General features: G+C 40.8%; 1 protein-coding gene across 1 annotated transcript in view; it reads left to right on the plus strand.

Moving 5' to 3' along the window:
* The window catches only part of IRAK3 (interleukin 1 receptor associated kinase 3), a 48,867-nt gene extending 26,445 nt beyond the window's left edge, over positions 1–22,422 (plus strand). The window contains exons 8-12 of the mRNA XM_039234292.1: positions 3,754–3,952; positions 4,197–4,259; positions 4,349–4,513; positions 6,535–7,064; positions 22,251–22,422. Coding sequence (XP_039090223.1) covers positions 3,754–3,952; positions 4,197–4,259; positions 4,349–4,513; positions 6,535–7,050 — 943 coding nt within the window. The 3' untranslated portion in view covers positions 7,051–7,064; positions 22,251–22,422. The remainder of the gene's footprint in view (positions 1–3,753; positions 3,953–4,196; positions 4,260–4,348; positions 4,514–6,534; positions 7,065–22,250) is intronic.
* The last annotated feature ends 1,484 nt before the right edge of the window (positions 22,423–23,906 follow it).

Genomic DNA, 23,906 nt, shown 5'->3' on the forward strand with positions numbered 1-23,906 from the left:
ATATGTATTTTGAAAAGCCAACCGTATGCTTACATGTCACATGTTTATTTTCAATTAAATTAAAATTCTGCATTATAGCCTAGGTGTATCATCATGCTCTTTATATTTTAGGCTCAAGGGCTTTGACTGGATCAGGAAAAAAACTGGTAGGCAGAGAAAGCAATTCTTGTAGCCTTTGGGGAGGCTCAGGCCCCGAAAAGAATTGTGCCGGAGACCCTGGCAAAAGAGAGACGAAGCATCTTCGTCCCCAGAGTCAGAATACAAATTGACCGCCTCATGCAGTAGGATTTTCCCCATCTCCTCAGTGTACCGTTACTGGTCCTTCTACTTACAGGAATTATCGAGAGAGGTGATGGTGTGTGCTACAGTAAGTAGCTTTCTGGGAACGAACAGAAGAAATAGCTTGTAGGAACATGAAATTGAAGGTGTGGGCCGTGACCTGTTTCTCGTCTGTCTCTTTAGTAAGCACTCTAGCTAGCAAGCTGCGCTTTTGTTTCATATATTGTTATCTGATTGTAGTTCTTTTATGTTCTCTTTATTTTATTAGTCTATTTTTACCTCCCTAAGATAAACATACTCCCTTAACCTGCATGATAGTTGAAGGCAGGGTATGAATGTTCTACTGAAGGCTGTAGCAGGGGAAAGAACTAGGGTAGAATTCATTGTTCAAGGGGCTTTTGCAATTCCTACTTTCTTAAAATAGAACCAGTCTCCTTCCTCAGATATTATTAACTTATTTAGAACAGAGTAAGTAAATCACTGGACTCGAAATTCATGTTATACGCTGAAGTCTGCTGGTAAACCACTTGTCTCTTCAGCAGATATCATGAAAAGTGTCAGTGAGGTGCCCTGGAGCAATTTCACTTTCTTACTGATGGCCTCTTGAGGACCCAAAGTCCTCTGTGGGATTTATTGTGTCACACATTGTGGTTACCCGCTCTCCCTGAGCCTTTCAACAGCATGAGTCACCAGTTGCTGAGAGCTTCCCACTAGTTTTGCTGAGGATCAATTAAAGGGTGTAGAGGATATTTTTGTTTTTGTTGCTTGTTATTTTTTTCTTCCTTTGGGCTTAGGAAAGACCCATTCTTCAGGAAATCTAAGTGTTTGGCAAATTCAGCTTTTTGCATCCTCATGGGTGTAGCATTTAACATTTTTAAAAATGTTTATTTATTTTAGAGAGAGAGGGGGAGAGAGCAAGCATGAGCAGGGGAGGCTCGGAGAGACAGTGGGGCAGAGGATCTGAAGCAGGCTCTGTGCCACGCTGACGGCAGCAAGCTCAATGCGGGGCTCGAACTCACAAACTGCTAGGTCGTGACCTGAGCCCAACTGGAAGTCGGATGCTCAACCGCTCAACCCACTGAGCCACCCAGGTGCCCGAGGTCTAACATTTTAAGTTATGATTTTATACCGTCTTGAGAGCTGGTGTTGAGGAAGGAGAGAGTTTGATGTGTGACACTGAAACTGGCATTCAGAGCTTTTGTGTCCCCCTGTGCTGAAATAAAGTGTGTGCATGGGGCGGGGGGCGGGGGGGGGAGGTGTGGGAAGAGAGCTAGGCTGTAGTGCAGCAGGAGCTGGAGGGGCAGAGGTTTGGGTCCTGGTAATGGGGCCTAATGAACCTCTGTGCCCATCTCACCTCCTGGCACTAGATACCCAGCACTCCGAGGTGATCAGGGGATCTCCAGAAGCTCCTGCCTTGATCAGAACCCGAGTGTACACATACCTGTGGAAGCAGTAATTATGATCCAAGTGTCTGTTCTCACCTAGGGCTGGAGAGAAGGTAGGATCTAGCTCTAGGGGACTCTGCATCTTCGGAGGTTTGTCAGGGTGGTCAACACAGTTTTCCAAATGAGATGGAAGATGAGTGACAGAGATGTGTGGGACCTGGGCTGGCCCCAGAAGTTGTCAGGTTTAAAAGAAATAGAAAAGACAAGGCAAAGAGAAAAATGAGGACCATGATTATGGATTCAAGTGTGGAGGCCTAGGCCTTCTCTAGTGTCTCCTCATAAGTGCAAGGACCACACCACAGGTGATGGCCCTAGGACCGATACATGAGTCAGGCTCTTTGGGTTTTGCAAGTCTCCTGCCACCCTTAAAGGACAGAGAGTGACATAAAATACAGAACATGTTCTTCTCTATCCTTTATTAAAGGGCCTTGGGGAATCTCTTCATTCTGTCTGTTGTCAGCTTAGTTCTAGACAAAGTCTGGATTAGAATTCTTAAAGGTCTTAGTTTAGAATCTTTGAAACAGAGTGAGGAGTCTGAATACTCTGAATTATTAGAACACCTGCAATTCAGACCCATGAAACTAGGGTCTGCCTGTCAGCCCACTTGTACAGGGACAGCAAGGACTTCTGGGACTTTTGTAAGATTTGCTATTTGTTCAGGATTAAGAATTTCTTATTTTTTCTCCTCTGGCTATTACCACTTTTTTTATTTTTGAGAGAGAGAGAGAGGCGAGAGAGAGAGAACACACAGAGAGAACACACAAGTGGGAGAGGGGCAGAGAAAGGGAGACAAAGAATCTAAAGCAAGTTCTAGGCTCTGAGCTGTCAGCACAGAGCCCGATGCAGGACTTGAATTCGTGAACCATGAGACATGACCTGAGCCGAAGTTGGAGACTCAGCTGACTGAAATTACCACTTTTAATAACAATGTGTAGCACTTCAAATATACATACACTTGGCATTTTGGACACTTTGGTTTCAGGGGACAAAGATCAGGCTCTGAATAGCCCTAAGCCAAACTGAGAAATAGATTCCTTTCTCTTGGCCCACTCACCTCTTTTATCAATATCTTTCTGCTCTCTCATGATTAATTACTAATTTTCATCTTACCTACTATTTATTGACCATTACTGTATTCCAGACAGTAGGCTATTTATATTCCTCTTATCAATTCTATGAGTTCTGTTGTTTGCCTCATTTCACATATGAGGAAAACGACATTGGGGCTTATGGGGTGAAGTAACCCACCAGCCGTCACAGAACCAGGGGAAGGCAGAGCTGGGACTCACTCCAGGTGTGGGCCATGTGAAATGCTTGGTCTTATCCTTTTCTGTCTCTGCTGTGACGGCCCTTTGACGGTAAATGTAAGCTGAGGCTTACTGTCAGCCAGGATGTTAACTGATTATTTAGGATTTATCGGACAAGCAGCTAAAACTGACTTGAAGCACTTTGTCTTTACCTTGGCAGATATTTATATTTTAAGTAAGGCTCAAAGACATTTTTGTGCTTAGTCCATAGGAAGTCATAGAGATGGGACAGTAGAGAAGGGCCATCCTTAAGGCAGGGGCTACCAAACATCCTTCAGGTCGCTGCAGGTTAGTGGCTCTCTGCTGATGAGCTGGGCATTCCACAGCACAGCTCTGTGCACATACCAGGTACTTGACTGCTAGCTGACTAAACCCCAGTTAGCCTTCTCATTGCGTATCGGAAGGGCATGAGGAAAGCTGCTTTGGTTCATTTTAGTTTCTCCTATTGACAAAGCATTAGCTTTATCCACCAACTCCCTCAAGTATCTATAAATTTAAAAAGTCCACTGTTCCTCAGTCAGGTTTTCATCTTTGAGTTTTATATAATATTCACATTTATACTTTAAGAAGTATGGGAAAATCCCCTCATGGAAAATTATGTACTGCTTTGTGTTGTCAGTGTTTGGAATTAACCAGATATGAGGGTACACTTGCCATTTTGTGTTTCACCGGCATGCCTTTATGATGTGTTTTGTCTTGTTTGTCCTTGATTACAATTTCAGTGCAAACATACTTTTGGATGATCAGTTTGAAGCCAAACTGACTGATTTTGGCATGGCACACTTCCGACCCCACCTGGAACATCAGAGCTCTACCATAAGCATGACCAGCAGCAGCACTAAACATCGGTGGTATATGCCTGAAGAGTATATCAGACAGGGCAAGCTTTCCATAAAAACGGATGTCTATAGCTTTGGAATTGTAAGTGCCAAGTACCAGTCAACAAAGGAGGAAAGTTTATCACCAGGAAGGCTCTAAATTCTAAGAATTTTTATAAGGGCTTTAACGTTTAGACCTATTGATTTCCTGTTACTCAGTGTCTTACACACTAATCTCATGTAATCGGCCAAATAATAAAATATAAAGTCATTGATTAGAATGCACTATATCAGTTGTCAAGTCTATATATTTAACATATGTAGCTGACTTTATATATTCCCTATAGGTAATAATGGAAGTTCTGACAGGTTGTAAAGTGGTGTTAGATGATCCAAAGCATATCCAGCTGGTAAGAATCGTCTTTATCTCTGCACCCATTTCCTGGTTATTTTTTTGGATAGAGTTCTAAAAGATAAAATTATCTTCTTCTCTTTCTAGAGGGATCTCCTTATGGAATTGATGGAGAAGAGAGGACTCGATTCATGTCTTTCATTTCTAGATAAGAAAGTGCATCCCTGTCCTCGGAATTTTTCTGCCAAGCTATTCTCTTTGGCGGGCCAGTGTGCTACCACGCGGGCAAAGTTAAGACCAGCAATGGATGAAGTATGTACACATGGTTTTATTCAGAACCAAGCCCACAGAACCATGGAAAACCTAAATTGGATACATTATGTCTAAGTAAATTCTTTATCAATGAGGCAAATCCAACCCCTAACACAGAATTCTAACCTACTAGATTGTTTTTCCAAGTCACTAAGTCACACTCTTTGGTACTCTGGTAGAGGTCATTATTGGTGGGATCAGGGCACCACAAAAAAAATTTAATGAAAAGACAGTGGGTAGTTTGGAGAGAATTGTATTCAGCCTTCATTAAGAGATCTGGTCCATTAAAAATGTAGCACTTATTTCCCTTATTGATTTTTTTAATGTACCCATCAGTTTTATCATCCATTCATTTATTTGTTTATTTGTTCAACAAATATTTAGGTAGTGCCTACTTTGCATGTGCCAGACTTTGTACTGGGGACTGAGGGGACAACAGTTAATCAAGATACAGTTGCTGCCCTCAGGCTCACAGTCCAGAGTGAGAGTCAGATCAGTAAACATGGCATCAGGGTGGGTGGAAGCCCAGTTCAATATGGGAGCGTAGACTCAGAATGCATACCAGCCTATGGAAGTCAAGGAAGCTTCTTGGTGGAGGTGACGTCTGTGCTATAGTCTGAAGAACAGGGTGAATTTAGGCAGCAGTAAGAATATAAGGGCACTTTAGTCAGAGAGCATCTGTCCCTGCAAAGCTCAGAGGGGATGGGTTCTATGGCAGTAGTCCTGCAAGTGCTCCATGGAAGTGTCATGAGGGAAAAGCTGAAGTGCTTAAAATAATAGGAAGTTCCAGAGGATGGGGGGGCATGAATTCCATTCTGGTAGTGTGGGTTTAATCCTGAGTCTATTGTAGAACCATGGAGGAATTTTAAACAAGACGTCAACATAATCAGAACATAAACAACACTGGCCTGGGAATCAGGAGAACTGTGTTCGAGGCCTGACACCACCAGTAAGAACTATATGAACTATGGCCGAAATCTGGGGCCCAAAAGGAGTTACGAGATGTATAGTGGAAGACAAATGGGATTGGGAGCCAGATCTTAGGTCAAGCAACAGATCTGCTCCTTACTGGCTAGTGATATTTCTTCCCTTTTCTGAGCCTCAGCTTTATTATCTGTAAAATGAGAAGAATCATGTTGTTTGTACAGATTAAAAGAGGGTGTGAAAGCACTTTGTAAATAGTAAAGCTCCTTAAATGTATTTTTAACAAGTACGTGTGTGTATGTAAGGGTGTGTTACTTGCTCTTTTAAATCAGGTCAACAGCTCTCAATTTGGGCTGCATATCCAGATCAACTGGGAAGCTTTTAAAATACAGATTCCAGGGGCACCTGGGTGGCTCAGTCGGTTAAGCGTCTGACTTTGGCTCAGGTCATGATCTCACAGTTCATGGGTTCGAGCCCTACGTCGGGCTCTGTGCTGACAGCTCAGAGCCTGGAGCCTGTTTCAGATTCTGTCTCCCTCTGTCTCTGACCTTCCCCTGTTCATGCTGTCTCTCTCTCTCTCTCTCTCTCTCATAAATAAATAAAACATTAAATTTTTTTTAAAATACAGATTCCTGGGCCCCTATCTCCATATTTTTTTGAGTGTCAATCTTTAGATTGGGGCCTAGGGATCTGTATTTTAGGAAAGCTTCTATAGGTAATTCTGGTATTTGAGAATTACAGATTGGGTCTCCCCATACCCTGACCCTTTCCAGGACTCCACATGTTAAGGTCAAAGTAAAAAATGTACAGAGACTTATCTAAGATCAGAGAGTAGTTGATGGCAAATCTAGGCCGAAAGTCAGGCCTCTTGGTATTTATTTCAGTGCAGTTTCTTTTATACTTTGCTTCAAGTCTCTGAATTTACTCATTAAAACGAAAGGGTCTAGCTAATCTTTAATACCTTCTCATTCAAAACTCTATTGTTGAACTTATTTCATGAAAACAAGAGGCTATTCCTTAATAGGTAGATAGAAAAAAGGTGAAAGGAGAGGTTATTCAAGCTTAACGCAATGTTTGTTTGCTTCTTGGTTAACTAGGTCCGAACTACTCTTGAAAGTACTCAAGCCTGCTTGTATTTTGCTGAGGATCCTCCCACCTCACTAAAGTCGTTCAGGTGTCCTTCCCCTCTATTCTTGGATAACGTACCAAGTATTCCAGTGGAAGATGATGAAAGCCAGAATAATGATTCACACCCTCATGATAAAGGTTTGAGAAAAGATGGAATGACTCCGCAAGTTCCATTTGAATGCAGCCAGTCTGAGGTTACATTTCTGGGCTTTGACAGAAAGACAGCGGGTGAGAGAAATAAGGATGCCTGCAACATGCCCAGTTCTTCTTGTAAAGAAAGTTGGTCTGCAAAGCATGCAGCTCTCTCTCAGGACCCAAGGGCTTCTGGTACAGATCTGGACCCTTCTGCGGAAGCTCCAGGCCATTCTTACAGGAGCAGGCCCGTGGAGACCAGCTGTTCCTCTGAATCTTCCTGGAATGAATATGAACAGTACCAAAAGGAATCGATTTCACCAGAAGATAAAGAAGAAAGCAAGCATTGCTAAGGCACTGAGTACAGGTATCATCTTGGGAAAACATTGTTACCATAAGCAATGCTAAAAGGGCTATGGATGGTGAGTTTGGGTGCTGCAGCTCTACAATCTGGACGATTCTATTCCTTCCTTCCCAAGTCCCAAAACAGAGTGGCTCAAACCTAGGCCATATGAGAGCCATTTGAAATTACTTAAGATTATGAGCTGTGAGTTTAGACAAACAACACCTACCAATAAGGGACTAGATTCTACTGTCTTCTCCATCGCCATCAACATGAGCCCAAGTGCCTCCAGTCTGCTAAGTACGTTCAGTTCAGTTAAATGCCATTGTTCAGTTTGGCTTGCTTGCAAAGGTCATAGGAAGTGGCTAATTTGTAAATGTTAACAGATGCCTTTTTAAAGAATTACCTTTGTGTTTATCTTAATTAACCCTTCCTTCCTGTCAAGCCTGTCTGAAAATGAGCTAGATTCGCCCTTGACTATGACATGTTCTGTGTAGAGAGGAGATTTTGCCCAAGATCTGTATTTTTGTAATTTACATTCTTAGGATAGTTTATCACATATCATATAATTTTTGGGTATTATTACAATTTTTTTTATAAACCTAGAGGCCTATTATATCCTGAGTAGAATGTATGAAATTTTAATCAAGTAGTTTTTGTTTTTGAGAAAATGGCAGGTCACAAGGGCCTATGTTAGCTTTTTGTTTGATCCTGTACCTTCCAACTCTATGCCTTTACTCCTGCTGTTTACTGGGTCTCCCCATTGAAATCATACCCAGGCCTTGAAGGCCCAGCAGAATCACCTTTTTTAGGAGGCTTTCCTAATCTGTGCAGACAGAAGTACTCACTACCTCGGCATTTCCATAGCATTGGTTTTGTATTTCTATTTCACACTTGTTACTTTCTCAACTGTACCAAAGTTGCCTGTGCCATCTTCTCTCTCTTACTAGATTGTAAACTACTGTATTAATTTCCTATTGTTGCTAGAACAAATCATGACACACTTAGTGGGTTAAAACAATATAAGCTGGGGTGCCTGGCTGGCTCAGTCAGTAGAGTATCCAACTCCTGATCTTGGAGTTGTGAGTTCAAGCCCCATGTCGGTGTAGAGATTGCTTAAAGAAAAAAAAAAAAACAATATAAATTAATTATTTTACAATTCTAGAGGTCAGAAGTCCTTGGCATTCTTTCTGGAGGCCCGAGGGGAGAATATGTTCCCTTGCATTTTCTAGCTTCTAGAGACTGCTTGCATTCTTTAACTCCTGGCCTCTTCCCCTCCATCCTCAAAGCCAGCAATGTAGCATTTTTGAATCTACATTTCTCTTTCTTTCTTTGGCCTTTTCTTCATCACCTCTTTTTCTTCCTTTGTCCTCCTGCCTCTCATAAGGATCCTTGTTATTGCATTGGGCCCACTCAGCTAATCCAAGGAAATCTGTGCATCGCAAGGCCCATTACTCATTCCCAGAAGTAATTCACAGGCTTCTGGGATCATGACATGGATATCTTTGGGGGAGTGGGGGGCATTACTCTGTCGCATTCCCTGAGTATGCAGGGGCCATCTCTGCAAGGCTTAGCATGTTATCTTAAACAGAGCTGTTGTTTCCTTACAAGTTAAGTTGAATTAAATTCTAAGAGCCTACATAACAAAATGTTCAGCTATAGTAAACAAAGCTGAGTAAAGTGGGGATTAGGACTGTCTTTCTGATGATGGGTAGAAATACTCTAAGAAAACCATTTCCACAGGATTAATGGAATTTCCCTGTCTAGAGAATGTATGATAAAAAGCTAGACCTCTAGCCTTCTGTGCATCAAAGGAATAGGCTCCTGCAGTTTTAAAAATGAGTATGATTGGGTTAATTACAGTCAGACTGGAGTCTAGATTTAAGGACAAATGATTAAAGAAGGAAGTCATCTTTAAAGAGGAAAAAAGGTGGGGGGGTGCCTGGGTGGCTCAGTCATTTAAGTGTCTGACTCTTGATTTTGGCTCAAGTCATGATCTCACAGTTCATGGGATCAAGCCCCGTGTCAGGCTCCACACTGTGTGGGGCCTGCTTAGGGTTCTTCCTCTCTCCCTTGTCCTCTATCTCTCCCCTGCTCATGCTCTCTCTCTCAAAATTTAAAAAAAAAAGAAGGAAGTTATCAGGAATCAGGGTCAGGTTAACAGACCAAGGTTAGGAACATGAAGCTACAGTTCTGGAAAAAGGGTGTCATGGTGAGGTTCAAAACACAATAAGCCTTAGGCTGATGGACAGACCACATAAAGGCCCAGCTAGGCAGCTGGGAGAGGTCATGGTCCGGCTGGCCCTCAGGGGCCCTTGTCATCTTACCCATCTGTCCTTCGCATGTGTTCACAATGCTCAAATTACCCATGTGCCAAAACTAGCAAAGGGAAAAAGGTTGCACTAGACTTTGTATGATTTTAATTCTTGTGACCTGTCCTAATTTGGAAACTCTTGATTATACATGTTAATGAAAGGAAGTGGGCGCCTGGGTGGCTCAGTTGGTTAAGCATCCAACCTCGGCTCAGGTCATGATCTTACTGCTCATGAGTCCAAGCCCACATGGGCTCTGGGCTGATAGCTCGGAGCCTGGAGCCTACTTCAGATTCTGTGTCTCCCTCTCTCTCTGCTCCTCCCCCACTCATGTTCTGTCTCTCTCTCTCTCTCTCAAAAATAAACTTAAAAAAAAAAACACAAAAAAAAAGAAAAGGAAGGAAGTAGTAAAAGCCTTTGATATTTGGTTTTATATATTGTAAACCATTAGGAGGCTGCTTTAGCTTATCTTAGCAATGTAGTCTGAAAGTATTTTGGCCCAACTGGGGAAGTTGGCCTGGGACTGCGTGAAGCTATCACTGATAATTCAAAATTGGTAATCAAGACCATCAAGAATTGACTTTATGTTTCACCGTTTTTCATTTTGAATCTAGACCTCCCAGTACCTTCAGTGAGAGGTCATAAAGGAAGCTCTGATTAACCCCAAGCCCCTCCCCCTCTCCGCCTCCATTACTCAGTACATATGGAGTCTGTTGGAATTATGTTGATTTGAACTCACTTATTTGACTTACAGCAGTGTTTGTCAAACTTTAATGGGTGTCAAAATGATGTGGAACCTTGTCAAAAACACAGATTGCCGGATCCTACCCGGTTTCTCATGCAGTCATTCTGGAGTTAGGAATTTAGCTTCCTAACTTGTTCCCGGGTATGCTCATGCTGCTGCTGTGAGGACCACTCTTTGAGAACCACTGCCTTCAAGTGTTCTCAAATTCGTATAGACCAGTAGATTCCACCTTTCCCTCTAGGTATATGTTTTTTGAGAGAATAATCATTTTAAAAAATGTTTTTATATTTACTCTATTAGGATTTTGGTTAACTGGAGTAGGAGCTCTAGAAATTTTTTAATCAATAATATGTTTTCACTAGGTCATCTTGCTGGGGTATGACTTCTTTTGACATCCTAAGGAGCAAGTCTAGTTAGCTGGCAATAACCTGATTAATGAAATGGCAACCAGATGGCCCTGTGGCTGGAAATTATTAGACTCTTTTTGTTGAGTGATCTAGTCTTCCTTGATTTGCCTTCTGTAGGTCTGTTAATAAATGTTCGTGGATAGGAATTAAATTTTGCATCCTGCTGTGGGCACTAAGAGGGTATCTCCATGGCTTCATGATGTGGGGACCGGGGTACATGAAGAAACCAAGAATGAGCCTCCAGGTGTTCTCTCTGATCAGCAAACATGAATTAGTAAAGACTTTTACTTATCTTCCTTATAATGCACCATGGGCAATTCTCCAGGAAGGAGAACCCTATTCACTTGTTAGGGTTTTGTCCCATTTTATAATGCCCCAAAGCACAGAGAAAATGCTGTATTGTTTTTGAAAACAGGCATAGGATTCCTGGCATAATCAATTGTATTGACTTCTTGAGAATTGTTATAATGATCCGCGACTCTGATAGTGTAGTTTCATGGGATGGTACGTTAGCCTGTGTAAAACAACTTTGATGACCTGAGGTGTGGTAAGTACAGAAAGTGAGGGTTACCGTGAGTAGCATTTATGAGACACCTGCCAGAATCAAGGCACTGTGTTGGATCCTAGGACACTGAGTGAGGAGGAAAAGGCAATACCTCAGCCAACAGTTTGAGGACATCTGCTATTTGAACCACAAACCAATGGAATTGAAAGTAAAATTGTGAGGAGGAGGCAGAGATTACTGTGCACTTTTGAGAGGGGAAGGAAGGCTTTTTGGAGAAAACTTGTTGGAGAGAGAGAAGGGAGGAAGAGAAATAGAAAAGGGGGCCCAGGTTGGACACCTAGGGATTTGGGGGCCCAAAGCTCTACCAGAGCTCAGCAGAACCCCAGCTCTGGGGCTGGAAGTATGGGTGAGGGCAAAGGGAGCTGGGTTCAGAGCATTTCATGTTTTTTCTTGTTAATCCTTCACAGCCACACTGAAGGTACAAATCCCATTTCATTATGAGAAAACTGACTTAGAGAGATTTAGGAATGAGCCTGAGATTTTCCCAGATCTGGAAGAGCCAGGATTTAAAAGCACATCTGTCTGATATCAAAGCCCACACTCTTTCTTGTACTCCACACTGCATACAGAAGTCTCCACAGAGTCAAGCTCTTATAGAAAGGGATGGATGTGAAAGCTCATTTCTTGATTCCAACAGGTTTTCAGTAAGCACACAAGCCTTCCCATGTCTTCTGCCCTTTTACACTATCTTGTTCCTCTGTTAACAGTTAACCACCCTTTAGTCATTAGATGTAAGTTAAATGAATTCATTGATCTAACCATTCATTCACTGAACAAATATTTATCAACAGCCTCCTTTATGTCAGGCACTGCTCTGGGAGCTGGGGACACAGTGAAGATCACACTCAACTTAGGGTGTGTGTGTGGCTCAGTAGGTTAAGGGTCCAACTTCAGCTCAGGTCATGATCTCGAGCAGTTCGTGGGTTTGGGCCCTGCGTGAAGGTCTGTGCTGACAGCACAGAGCCTGGAGTCTGTTTTGGATTCTCTCTCTCTCTCTCTCTCTCTCTCAAAAGTAAATAAATATTTAAAAAATGTTTTTTAAATCACACCCAACAAAAACCCCTACCCTCATGGAGTTTATGTTCGAGTCAATAAACGAACGAATGGATGAAAGGAAACAACATGAGAGAGTTGTAATCTCGACTCCAATGCTAACTGGTGGCTCTCCAGGAGACCAGCCTCACTGAGCCACCTCTGAGTGTGGCCTGGACTGAGACTCCGGCTTCTCTGCCAGCTCTTCCATAGGTCTTCACAGAGGTTTCACCTTATCCTGTTGTACAGCTGATGTCTCCATGGTAGCTGGTTGCTTTGCTATTATGTGCACGAGGCAGTCTATGGCATGCTTTTGGGCAGTCATGACAGACCCTATTCTTCTCCTGACCCAAGGTTTCTTCAGGACATTCATCTAGCTACCAATGGCACCTTCAACTGACTGCTTCTAAGGACTCTGAAGCACCTACACACACCTCGCTTCCCTATCACTTCATAATGTAATTGTCTGTTGATTTCTCTCTTCTCCACAAAACTGAAACTTCCTTGAGGACAGGGGCTATATCCTGATCATTTCTGTGTCTCTTACAACTAGTATGGTACCTGGTACATAATATGGCCCAATAAATATTTATAAAATCAGTGAACCAAATAGTCCATTAAACTATCTTCAAAATAATTGGTATCACACCCAAAGTGCATCTTTCTTTTCTTTTCTTTTTCTAAAGTTTTATTTATTTAAGTAATCTCTACATTACTGTGGGGCTTGAACTCATAATCTTGAGATCAAGAGTTGCACGCTCTTCATGGGGCACCTGGGTGACTCAGTTGGTTGAGGTGATGACCAGCTTTGGCTCAGGTCATGATCTTGCAGTCTGTGAGTTCTAGCCCCAGATCGGGCTCTCTGCTGACAATGCAGAGCCCACTTCGGATCCTCTGTCTCTGCCCCTCTCTTTCTGACCCTCCCCGACTCACACTTTTTCAAAAATAAAAAAATAAAAAATAAAGAGTCACATGCTCTTTCGACTGAGCCAGCCAGGTGTCCCTAAAGTGGATCTTTCTAATATCCATACTCCCATCATTCATTTGCTTAGATGGTTCCATCCCACTATTTTCAGATAAAAGGTATTAATGTTAAATATTAAATCTGAGGTGTCTTTGAAAAGAGGAATTAGACATTGTGTATACATTGCTTATAGATTTGATTCATAGTGGAAAATATTCCCAAACCATTTCTTTTTTTTTTTTAATATTTTTATTTATTTCTAGGAGAGAGAGACAGCGTGAGCAGGGGAGGGTCAGAGAGAGAGGGAGTGACAGACTCTGAAACAGGCTCCAGGCTCTGAGCAGACAGTCAGCACAGAGCCAGAAGCAGGGCTAGAACCCACAAACAGCGAGATCATGACCAAAGCAAAAGTCGGACGCTTAACCGACTAAGCCACCCAGGCGCCCCTCCCAAACCATTTCTAAGCAGCAATAAAGCAACATTTGACAGGGGGTAAACTGATATTTGTGGTATTTTGTTTCCATCTTTCTGTCAAACTATTTGTATATATTTGATGGTCCATTGAACTTGACATGAAAGTATGTTCTTGGAAGTCATTTTAATTCCAAAGATCTACATTGCCTACCAAACCTTCACTTTAGAGCCTTCTTATTGATGTCATCTGTCTCACTGAAAACTTTGTGGCTTTCTCTATAAATAGCAAGGGAATATTTCCAAAGTTTTTTTATTGGCTTCTTAATTTTAAAATTTCTTATAGACCAGCATTGATTGCAATGGAGAGTAAGCAAATAGAAAGAACTTACTTGCAGGAGATTCAGACTCAGTTAACATTGAGGCATCACTTACACTTTGAATGCCTACTGAGCTGGGTTCTGTTACTCTAATATCAAGGAAAATGATATCAAGAAAGTTGATATAAGTTGACTCTTATCCCAGATCACTCTGCTATTGGAGTATGGACAAAACTCTTTATTCAAATCCAGGAAATATCTGCTTTGAAAAGGGGTGACTTAAAAATTAGGTATTCCTGGGGCCCCTGGGTGGCTCAGTCATTTGAGTTTCTGACTCTTGGTTTTGGCTCAGGTCGTGATCTCATGGTTGTGGGGTTTGATCCCTGCATTGGGCTCTGCCCTAACAGAGCCTACTCTCTCCCTCTCTCTGCCTCTTCCCTGATTGTGCGCACATGCACACACGCGCTCTCGCTCTCAAAAATTAAAAAAAAAAAAACTTAAAAATCTTTAAAGGTATATCCTATTTGAAAATAAAAACAGTAATAATATATGTGTTAATTTTTTGTATTTATATTCAGATCCTGTCTCTGCTCCTTTCTCTCTGGCCCTCCCCAACTCACACTGTTTCAAAAATAAATAAAATAAAAAATAATAAAAAAAAAAGAGCCACATGCTTTTTTGACTGAGCCAGCCAGGTGCCCAGTGCATCTTTCTAATATCCAAAATACCATCATTCATTTGCTTAGATGTATTTGTATTAATTGTATCCCAGGTTGGCAAATATCAAAGTATTTGACAAAATATGAGCAAGGGGACATTCTTGTTCACTGTTGGCAGGGGTGAAATCTGGTACACCTTTTCTAGATGACAGTATGTATCAATTTTGGCAATGTATATCAAAAATTTTACCTATACACTTTTACCCAGCATTTGGTTTAGAATTTGTCCTAAAGAATACACAAGTATGTAAACATGAGGGCAAAGATGTACTTTATGATGTTCATTATATTAAAACTTTGGAAATGGTCTAAATATCCTCAACAGAAAATGGGTTAAATAAATTCTATCACATATATACCACTGAGTTATATACAACTGTCATTAAAGATTATTTAGATTGTATTTATTGCTATGGAAATTTGTCCCTGAAATATTACTGAATGAAAAATCAGGATACAGAATAATATGTTTAATATGGGCCCATTTATAACACTGGATATTTTAAAATTATATATATTTCATACAGAGACCTTTGCCAAAAGTGATGTCTTTTTCTGGGCTATTGTATTTGGGTGATCTTTACTTTCTTTTGACTTTCATGTATTTAAAACTTGTATAATGAGCATGTATCATTTTTATTACCAGAAAATAATAAAGCTATTTTTATGTTGGAAAAAAATATTCTAGACATGTCTACATTTGCCTCTTTGCCTAGCTGTGCCCTTGGTAACAACTAACAACCACCAATAATATTTCTGTTCCATTGCCCTTTATTATTTCTGTCTTATAGCCTCGGTGACTGAAGCTCCCATATAGATCTGTCTAGTATCTCCTAACAATAAGGTTTGAAAGGACTTCTAAAACAGCAATCCAAGGGGCGCCTGGCTAGCTCATTGGGTAGAGTGTATGATTCTTGACCTCGAGGTCATGAGCTCAAGCCCCACATTGAGTGTGGAGTGTAATTAAAATGAAAAAAGTAACAAATTAAAGAAGCAGGGGCGCCTGGGTGGCTTAGTCGGTTAAGCGTCCGACTTTCGCTTAGGTCATGATCTCGCGGTTCGTGGGTTCGAGCCCCGCGTCAGGCTCTGTGCTGACTGCCAGCTCAGAGCCTGGAGCCTGTTTCAGTCTGTGACTCCCTCTCTCTCTGACCCTCCCCTGCTCACGCTCTCTGTCTCTCTCCTAGAAATAATAAAATTAAAAAATATATATATTAAAAAAAAATTAAAGAAGCAATCCAAGATGGCAAAAACCAGACCACCTAAAATACAGAAGAGTGGAGAACAGATCACAGCGCACAATGCTTTGTAATTACAGTTGACTTTGGTAAAATCTTTTTTTTTTTTTTTTTTACAAATAGTTTGTCAAATTAGTTTCCACATAACAGTGCTCATCCCCACAAGTGTCCTCCTCCATGCCCATCCCCCCCTCCCCCCCACATCCATCAGTCCTCAGTTTTTGTCAGCATTCAAGAGTCTCTCATGGTTTGCCTCTCTCCCTTTCCCCCATTTCCCCCCTTCTTCTCCCCCTTGTTCCTCCGTCAAGTTCCTCCTAATCCTCCTATACGTGCAAACATATGGTATTTGTCCTTCTCTGCCTGACTTATTTCGCTCAGCATAACACCCTCAAGGTCCATCCATGTTGCTACACATGGCCAGATTTCATTCTTTCTCATTGCCATGTAGTATTCCATGGTATAGATAAACCACATCTTCTTGATCCATTCATCTGTTGATGGACACTTAGGCTCTTTCCATGTTTTAGCTATTGTGGAGAGTGCTGCTATGAACATTGGGGTACATGTGCTCCTATGCCTCAGCATTTCTGTATCCCTTGGGTAAATTCCTAGCAGTGCTATTGCTGGGTCATAAGGGAGTTCTATTGTTAGTTTCCTGAGGAACCTCCACACTGTTTTCCAGAGGGGCTGTACCAGTTTACATTCCCACCAACAGTGTAGGAGGGTGCCCGTTTCTCCACATCCTCGCCAGCATCTAGAGTTCTCTGATTTGCTCATTTTAGCCACTCTGACTGGCGTGAGGTGGTATCTCAGTGTGGTTTTGATTTGTATTTCCCTGATGAGGAGGGATGCTGAGCATCGTTTCATGTGTCTGTTGGCCATCTGGATGTCCTCTTTGGAGAAGTGTCTGTTCATGTCTTCTGCCCATTTCTTCACTGGGTTGTTTGTTTTTCGGGCGTGTAGTTTGGTGAGTTCCTTATAGATTCTGGATATTAACCCTTTATCTGATATGTCATTTGCAACTATCTTTTCCCATTCCGTTGGTTGCCTATTAATTTTCTGGGTTGTTTCCTTGGCTGTGCAGAAGCTTTTAATCTTGATGAGGTCCCAACAGTTTATTTTTGCTCTTGATTCCCTTGCTTTTGGGGATGTGTCAAGTAAGAAGTTGCTGCGGTGGAGGTCAAGGAGGTTGTTTCCTGCTTTCTCCTCTAGGGTGTTGATAGTTTCCTGTCTCACGTTCAGGTCCTTTATCCATTTTGAGTTGATTTTTGTGCATGGTGTGAGAAAATGATCTAGTTTCATTCTTCTGCATGTTGCTGTCCAGTTCTCCCAACACCATCTGTTAAAAAGGCTGTCTTTTTTCCATTGGATATTCTTTCCTGCTTTGTCAAAGATCAGTTGGCTGTATACTTTTGGGTCCACTTCTGAGTTCTCAATTCTGTTCCATTGGTCTATGTGTCTGTTTTTGTGCCAATACCATACTGTCTTGAGGATGACAGCTTTGTAGTAGAGGCTGAAGTCTGGGATGGTGATACCTCCCGTTTTGGTTTTATTTTTCAGTATTACTTTGGCTATTCGGGGTCTTTTGTGGTTCCATACAAATTTTTGGATAGTTTGTTCTAGTTTTGAGAAGTATGCTGGTGCAATTTTGATTGGAATTGCATTGAATGTGTAGAGTGCTTTAGGTAGTAATGACATCTTAACTATATTTATTCTTCCTATCCATGAGCATGGAATGTTTTTCCATTTCTTTGTGTCTTCTTCAATTTCCTTCATAAGTTTTCTATAGTTTTCATCATACAGATCTCTTGTATCCTTGGTTAGGTTTATTCCGAGGTATTTTATGGTTTTTTGTGCAATTGTGAATGGGATCAGTTTCTTGATTTCTCTTTCTGTTGCTTCATTATTGGTGTATAAAAATGCAACCGATTTCTGTACGTTGATTTTGTACCCTGCAACTTGGCTGAATTCTTGGATCAGTTCTAGTAGGCTTCTGGTGGAGTCTGTCGGGTTTTCTATGTAGAGTATCATGTCATCTGCGAAGAGTGAAAGTTTGACTTCCTCTTTGCCAATTCTGATGCCTTTGATTTCCTTTTGTTGCCTGATGGCTGATGCTAGGACTTCCAGCACTATGTTAAACAACAGTGGTGAGAGTGGACATCCCTGTTGTGTTCCTGATCTCAGGGGGAAAGCTCTCAGTTTTTCCCCGTTGAGACTTTGGTAAAATCTTTAAAAAATTACCCTTAAGCTCTATCCTTACAAATTAGCACTTTAAGGAATAGCCTACAGTTAAATTAAAAAAAAAATTAAGAGATCTTTGGAGAGAGAAATTTTTAACCATAAATTATCCATTCTTAGACTTATGCCCCATTATCCCTTTTTAACCCACATAAGACTTTTAACCTGCTGAATTTAGTAGACTTGGAGCTGTAGTTATCAGCTGAAGATAAAACTTGCCACAGTGCAGAGGAAGTGTGACTGAATACAATGTTTTTCTCCAGCAGGTAGAGATGAAGCCTATGTAACAATACTAATGGGGCCCACAATACATTAATTATAACGGGAAATAGCAAAGTGTACTCCAGGGTAAAATATCCATTCTAATGAGCTCTATCCTAGAGGGACTGTTTTGTGGGCATAAGTTTTAAGTTACAGGGGGTGTAAATATGATAAAAACACTTCCTAGGCAAATCCAGCTAAAAGATACATTAGTGCTGGCTTTTTAAGAGCATGACACTGCCACAAATTTTGTTCTCCTGATACCAAATTAATGTGTTGGTGCTATTTTTGTGTTTCCTGGAAGAGAAATGCCAGGTAGTATTAACTGTACCATCACTGCAAAGATTTCAGCAAAAGAGAGGTTAAGGAATTTAATACGTAAATATAGTGTAAAATGAAGTCATTCTGATAGCACATTGGGGTGAAGTATACATTACTTCTGGTAGTCTTCTTAATCCCATTATTCACTAATGATAATTTCATGTCATTCTGAAAGTGTATTAGCTAATTACAGTGCACCTGCTGGACCATTAAACATTGGATCTTCTGATATATCTTTTTATTTTATGTTTGTAACAGGATTTTTAAAAAAAGGGCTGCAGCGACTTCAGCCAAGGACAAATATTAATCTGTGACTTTTATTATTTTTATGTGCCCTGGAGGAAAATGTAAGATTCCCTTATGCTTACAAAGTTAAGTGTGCCTGTTTGTATTAAGTCACTGCCAGTTGCTCTAAGGCTTGAGACAAGAGAGGCAGAGCAATCATTACGCATTTGTTTAGCAGTTTGAAGAGGGGGAAATAATTCATATGATTTCTAATATTCTATCTTGGTCATTAAAATGTATTTCTCTAATAAAAAATTATTAGCATATTTTAGAAGACATAATCTAACATTTCTCATCTTTCTCTCTATGTCATATCCCAGCATCCTTTGTCCTTGTTCCAATGCCATCTGAGTGACCCAAATAGCATCCCTGCATCACAGTTAAAGGATCTCATCAATCACAGTGAAGCTATGCCTCTACTTTACTTCAGCCCCTGTTTCGAAGGCCATACCCTCTGGGCTCCATTCCTACCTGAAACTGCTACACATCAGAAATCACAATATGCTATCCCGGACTTTATAAAGACATCCTGTTATCTGATCTCCCCATTTTTTCCTGGCTTGTCAATGACCATCCTTTTCCTCCCCATCTACTCCATGGTTTTCTTTGTATAGCTTGGGACATGGGTTCATCAGATCAGTGTTTGTCCTTATGGAGAACTAGAACCTCTACTAGTTATTTCAGACAGATGGAATTTAATACTGGGAGTTGGTTATCAAAGGCTTGGAAAGGCTAGAAAAGAGAGAAAAAAGGAAAATGTGAAGCTATCCAGAGATTAAGAACTACAGGAAGCCATTTTCACTGTTATGCATGAAGGAGAAAGAAGAGGTGTGACTAAGAGCCCGTGACCACTGTTCTGCTGAGGCCATGGACAGCTTGCTGCTGATGCATGCAATGCTGATGCATTTCCATGGAGGAAAGCGGGAATGTGGACCGCCACTACCTGTGCAGCAACTATGTTCTTCCAGGGGTCCAATAAGAAGCAGAGAAAGAAAAGCTCCTCTAGTTCTTCCATGTTTTATAATGAGGAGTTAGCTGTCAAGGGCATCCAGGAGATGCAGTTTTCTCTCAACTACAAAGGAAAGCGCAGAAGGGCAAGAACAGATGAATCCTTCCCTTTGGCTATTCAGCATTTATTCTCACCTTTCTATCTTATGTTTCAATTTCCAGTAACAATAACAATAACATGCAAATATTCCTCAAATAATTGAAGGTCCTGTCACTCTTTCAAAAGAGGAAGTACAGGATCTCATCAGTCATTGTATCTGTCCCCAGGTGATTTTAATGTATCTTTTGCCTAAAGTTTCTAAAAATAAAGGTAACCATCACCAACAATTAATTCTTATATAATATAGGAGAAAAGAGAGAGAAAATAAGTAAGTGGTAAGTAGACACAAATACATACAAAACAAAGGAAGCCTGCATAGTCTTTGTTTCTGTGATTTGTCACCAGGATGCAATTTCACTCTCATTCCATGTTCCCTTTGCCCTCGGCCAGCACATCGGCTCTCTAGGTTTCCTTCCCTGATCCTGTGAGACCAAACCTTCATTCCTAAAGGGTGTGAGTCCTCAGTGGTCTTTATTAGTGCTGGAATTGCACATTAACCTTCATCACTGGATATGGAATGTTAGTTCTCTGGATTTCAATCTTAAAGACTTCCTGTCCTCCCTGTGCTCACCAATCTCATTTCCCCCTTGACAGCTGCAATCAATACTCAGAACCAGTATAATAACCCACATCTTTCTCTTTGGTTCAGTGGCATGAAGAGCCCAAAATGACAGCCTTCACTTCCCAGTCTGCAAAACCACTGTTGTGTTCACATGGGATCATTTCTCACTTGAGATCTAAGAGCTTTAAATGAGCAGAGGTCATGGGACACCTGGTGGGCTTAGTGGAGCGTGTTACTCTTGATCTCAGGGCTGTGAGTTTGACTCCCACGTTGGGCATAAATACATATATACATAAAAACATAAATAAGCAGAGCTCAGAAATGATGAGATGGGAAGCTGAAAAAATTTGTCTCAGCATCCTTGTCATTGAATAATGGGAAATATTTTAAATTAATAGCTCTCTTAAAATTTATCATGCCAAATCAAATGTAATACTTTAAATATTGTATGTAAAAAGAATGTTAGTTTATCCTGTTACTTATCTGATGTATGTTGATGTTAATCTAGTCTAAGTTTGTGCTAGGTATCGATATGTGTGTCTGTCAAGGTCATCATTTCATGCAAGCTCCTACTGGCTTGTGGATCTACCAAGGCCTTGAGATCTTTTTCACATAAACTGCTGATGGCATATATCTCCTTCATCTTTACCTTGTGTAATTGATTTTCACAAAATAGAACCCAAAGCTTATTATATCTTTATTGTCTTAATACCATGCAACTATTTTTGAATGGCTTAATATACATGTGGTTCAATGCTATCTTGTTTATCTGGAATCACTGATCCACAGTTGTGAGGCAACTCCCGTCTAACTCCATTTCTTACCGCTCTCATCTCTGATCACTCTTCCCATCATTTGTCAGCTGCAGCCACTGTAGCCTTCTTGCATGTCAACCTTCTTTCCATCTCAGGACGTTTGCACTTGCTATTCCCCTGCCTGGAACTCTCTTCCCCCAGAATTTCTCTCTCTGCTATTACTCCTTATTCTCTTTTACAAAGTACCAGTTTCCTTCAATTCAGGTGTCAGTGCATGACACTATATACTTATATATTTGTTTATCATGAACCTTCCTCCCTAGAATACAAACTCCATGAAGCCAAGGACTTTGACATGTTCAGAACTGGATCCCCAGCACTTAGAAAATTTCCTGAAACATAATAGATGCTCAATAAATATTTTAGAAGAGTTGAATTAATCTTTCAGAATTTTTAAAAAATTTATTTATTTTTGAAATTATATCCAAGTTAATTAGCATATAGTGCAACAATGATTTCAGGAGTAGGCTCCTTAATGCCCCTTTCCCATTTAGCCCATCCCCCCTCCCACAACCCCTCTAGCAACCCTCTGTTTGTTCTCCATATTTAAGAGTCTCTTATGTTTTGTCACCCCCGTTTTTATATATTTTTGCTTCCCTTCCCTTATGTTCATCTTTTGTATCTTAAGGTCCTCATATGAGTGAAGTCATATGATATTTGTCTTTCTCTGACAATACTCTCTAGTTCCATCCACATAGTTGCAAATGGCAATATTTCATTCTTTTTGGTTCCTGAGTAATACCCCATTGTGTGTGTGTGTGTGTGTATATATATATACACACCACATCTTCTTTATCCATTCATCCATTGATGGACATTTGGGCTCTTTCCATACCTTGGCCATTGTTGATAGTGTAGTCTTTCAAATTTTTAATTCAATCATTCAACATTTTAACTTTTTTTTTTCCAGGCTTGCATCATTGGCCAGTTTGATGAAGTTACTTTCTCTATCCACAAAATTGTTGACAAAACGTGATCTACAGGATAAAGTCAACTTCAGAGCCATGTGGCGCTTCACCAAGTCTCCTCTTTCAGGTTAATGTCTTTCCAGTAATTAAAAAAATCTTTAGGAGGGGCGCCTGGGTGGCTTAGTCGGTTAAGTGTCTGACTTTCGCTTAGGTCATGATCTCGCAGTTCGTGGGTTCGGGCCCCGCATCGGGCTCTGTGCTGACTGCCAGCTCAGAGCCTGGAGCCTGTTTCAGTCTGTGACTCCCTCTCTCTCTGACCCTCCCCTGCTCATGCTGTCTCTCTCTCTCTCTCCTAGAAATAAATAAAACATTAAAAAAAAAAAATCTTTAGGAGTAAATCCAATCAACTCTGACTTTATCTCATTTTCCAGCATGTGTTTCTCTATCTTGACTGCATGATCCAAGCTCCTTTAAATAGCATAAAATGACCTTTATAAGCTGGTCCCAAACTATCTTTCTAGCATTAAATCCCATCACCACCTCCTTGTTCCTTTACATTGATTCTGTATTTTTTGTTCTAGTCCTGCTAAGTTTGTTATGATTCCTAACGCATACCATGTCCCTTTTCATTTCCATGCCTTACTACATGCTGCTCCAACTATCTGGAATGCTCGCCTCTCCTCACCCCACCTTCAGCTAGGTACATCCTTATATTCATTCCCTGTGTAGCATAAATATTACTTCCTCCATGAATCTTTCTCAAACTTCCTTGATTAATCATCTCCTCTGTTCTCAGTAATTTAGATGTTTATAAACTTTTGCACTTTGCTTATTGTTTGTAATCATTATCATACTGTTTATGTCTCTCTTTGGAGGTAAGACTGTGACCTCCTCCAGGATATGAAGTTAGATACTCATTGATGTCTATTAAATAAATGGAAAGCCTAATAAAAGATTTTGTCCATTACTTTTCGGAGTCTAAAGAAAGCTTCCCACCCATATTGGCTTCCACCAAAGTGGCACTGACCTTGGTGAATATTGGGGAATCCATCTTGGCCTTGCCATCTCAGAGACTAGAATTCTTCAGTTTCCTTGGAATGCACTTACCTTTCAATGGCAGATCTGCAGTGATCAAGAGGTTGATAAAAATCAGTATACTGATTTTCTACTTTGTAATGAAAAGCATAACTGTCCAGAGAATTGAATTCTCAAGTCAACATATTAGTGTATTGTCTCCTTATAGGCAATCTATATATGAAGCATGGTACAGGGGAATTTGTTGATTTCAAGCATTTCCTGGTGAAGGGAGCTTGGGACCATCTCATGCGCTAGAGAAATAGTGCCTTCAAGGACACTATGATGTTTGAGGTTGCCTAGCCAAGGCTGCCACTCCCTGGGCAGGGCAGGGCTGGGGGAGATCACCTTCAGTTTGGCAGCTTGCCACCCATTTCTTGTGCAGCTATGGTCAACCAACATGTCTTTGCCCAAAGAGGACCTAAAGAAATTTCACTGAAAGTCTGGTGACTAAGTTACATTCGTATTTGAGTTCCCATTCGTCCCATTTATATATTCATGGATGTTCTCCAGGTTTGTTCCTGTTCATATTTATTGTGAGTGGATCTAACTAATTTAACTTCAAGGACAACTATATTGTTGAC

This window comes from Hyaena hyaena, unplaced genomic scaffold (genome assembly GCF_003009895.1).
Source record: "Hyaena hyaena isolate Hyena2069 unplaced genomic scaffold, ASM300989v1 scaffold_87, whole genome shotgun sequence".
In the NCBI taxonomy this organism is placed as follows: domain Eukaryota; kingdom Metazoa; phylum Chordata; class Mammalia; order Carnivora; family Hyaenidae; genus Hyaena; species Hyaena hyaena.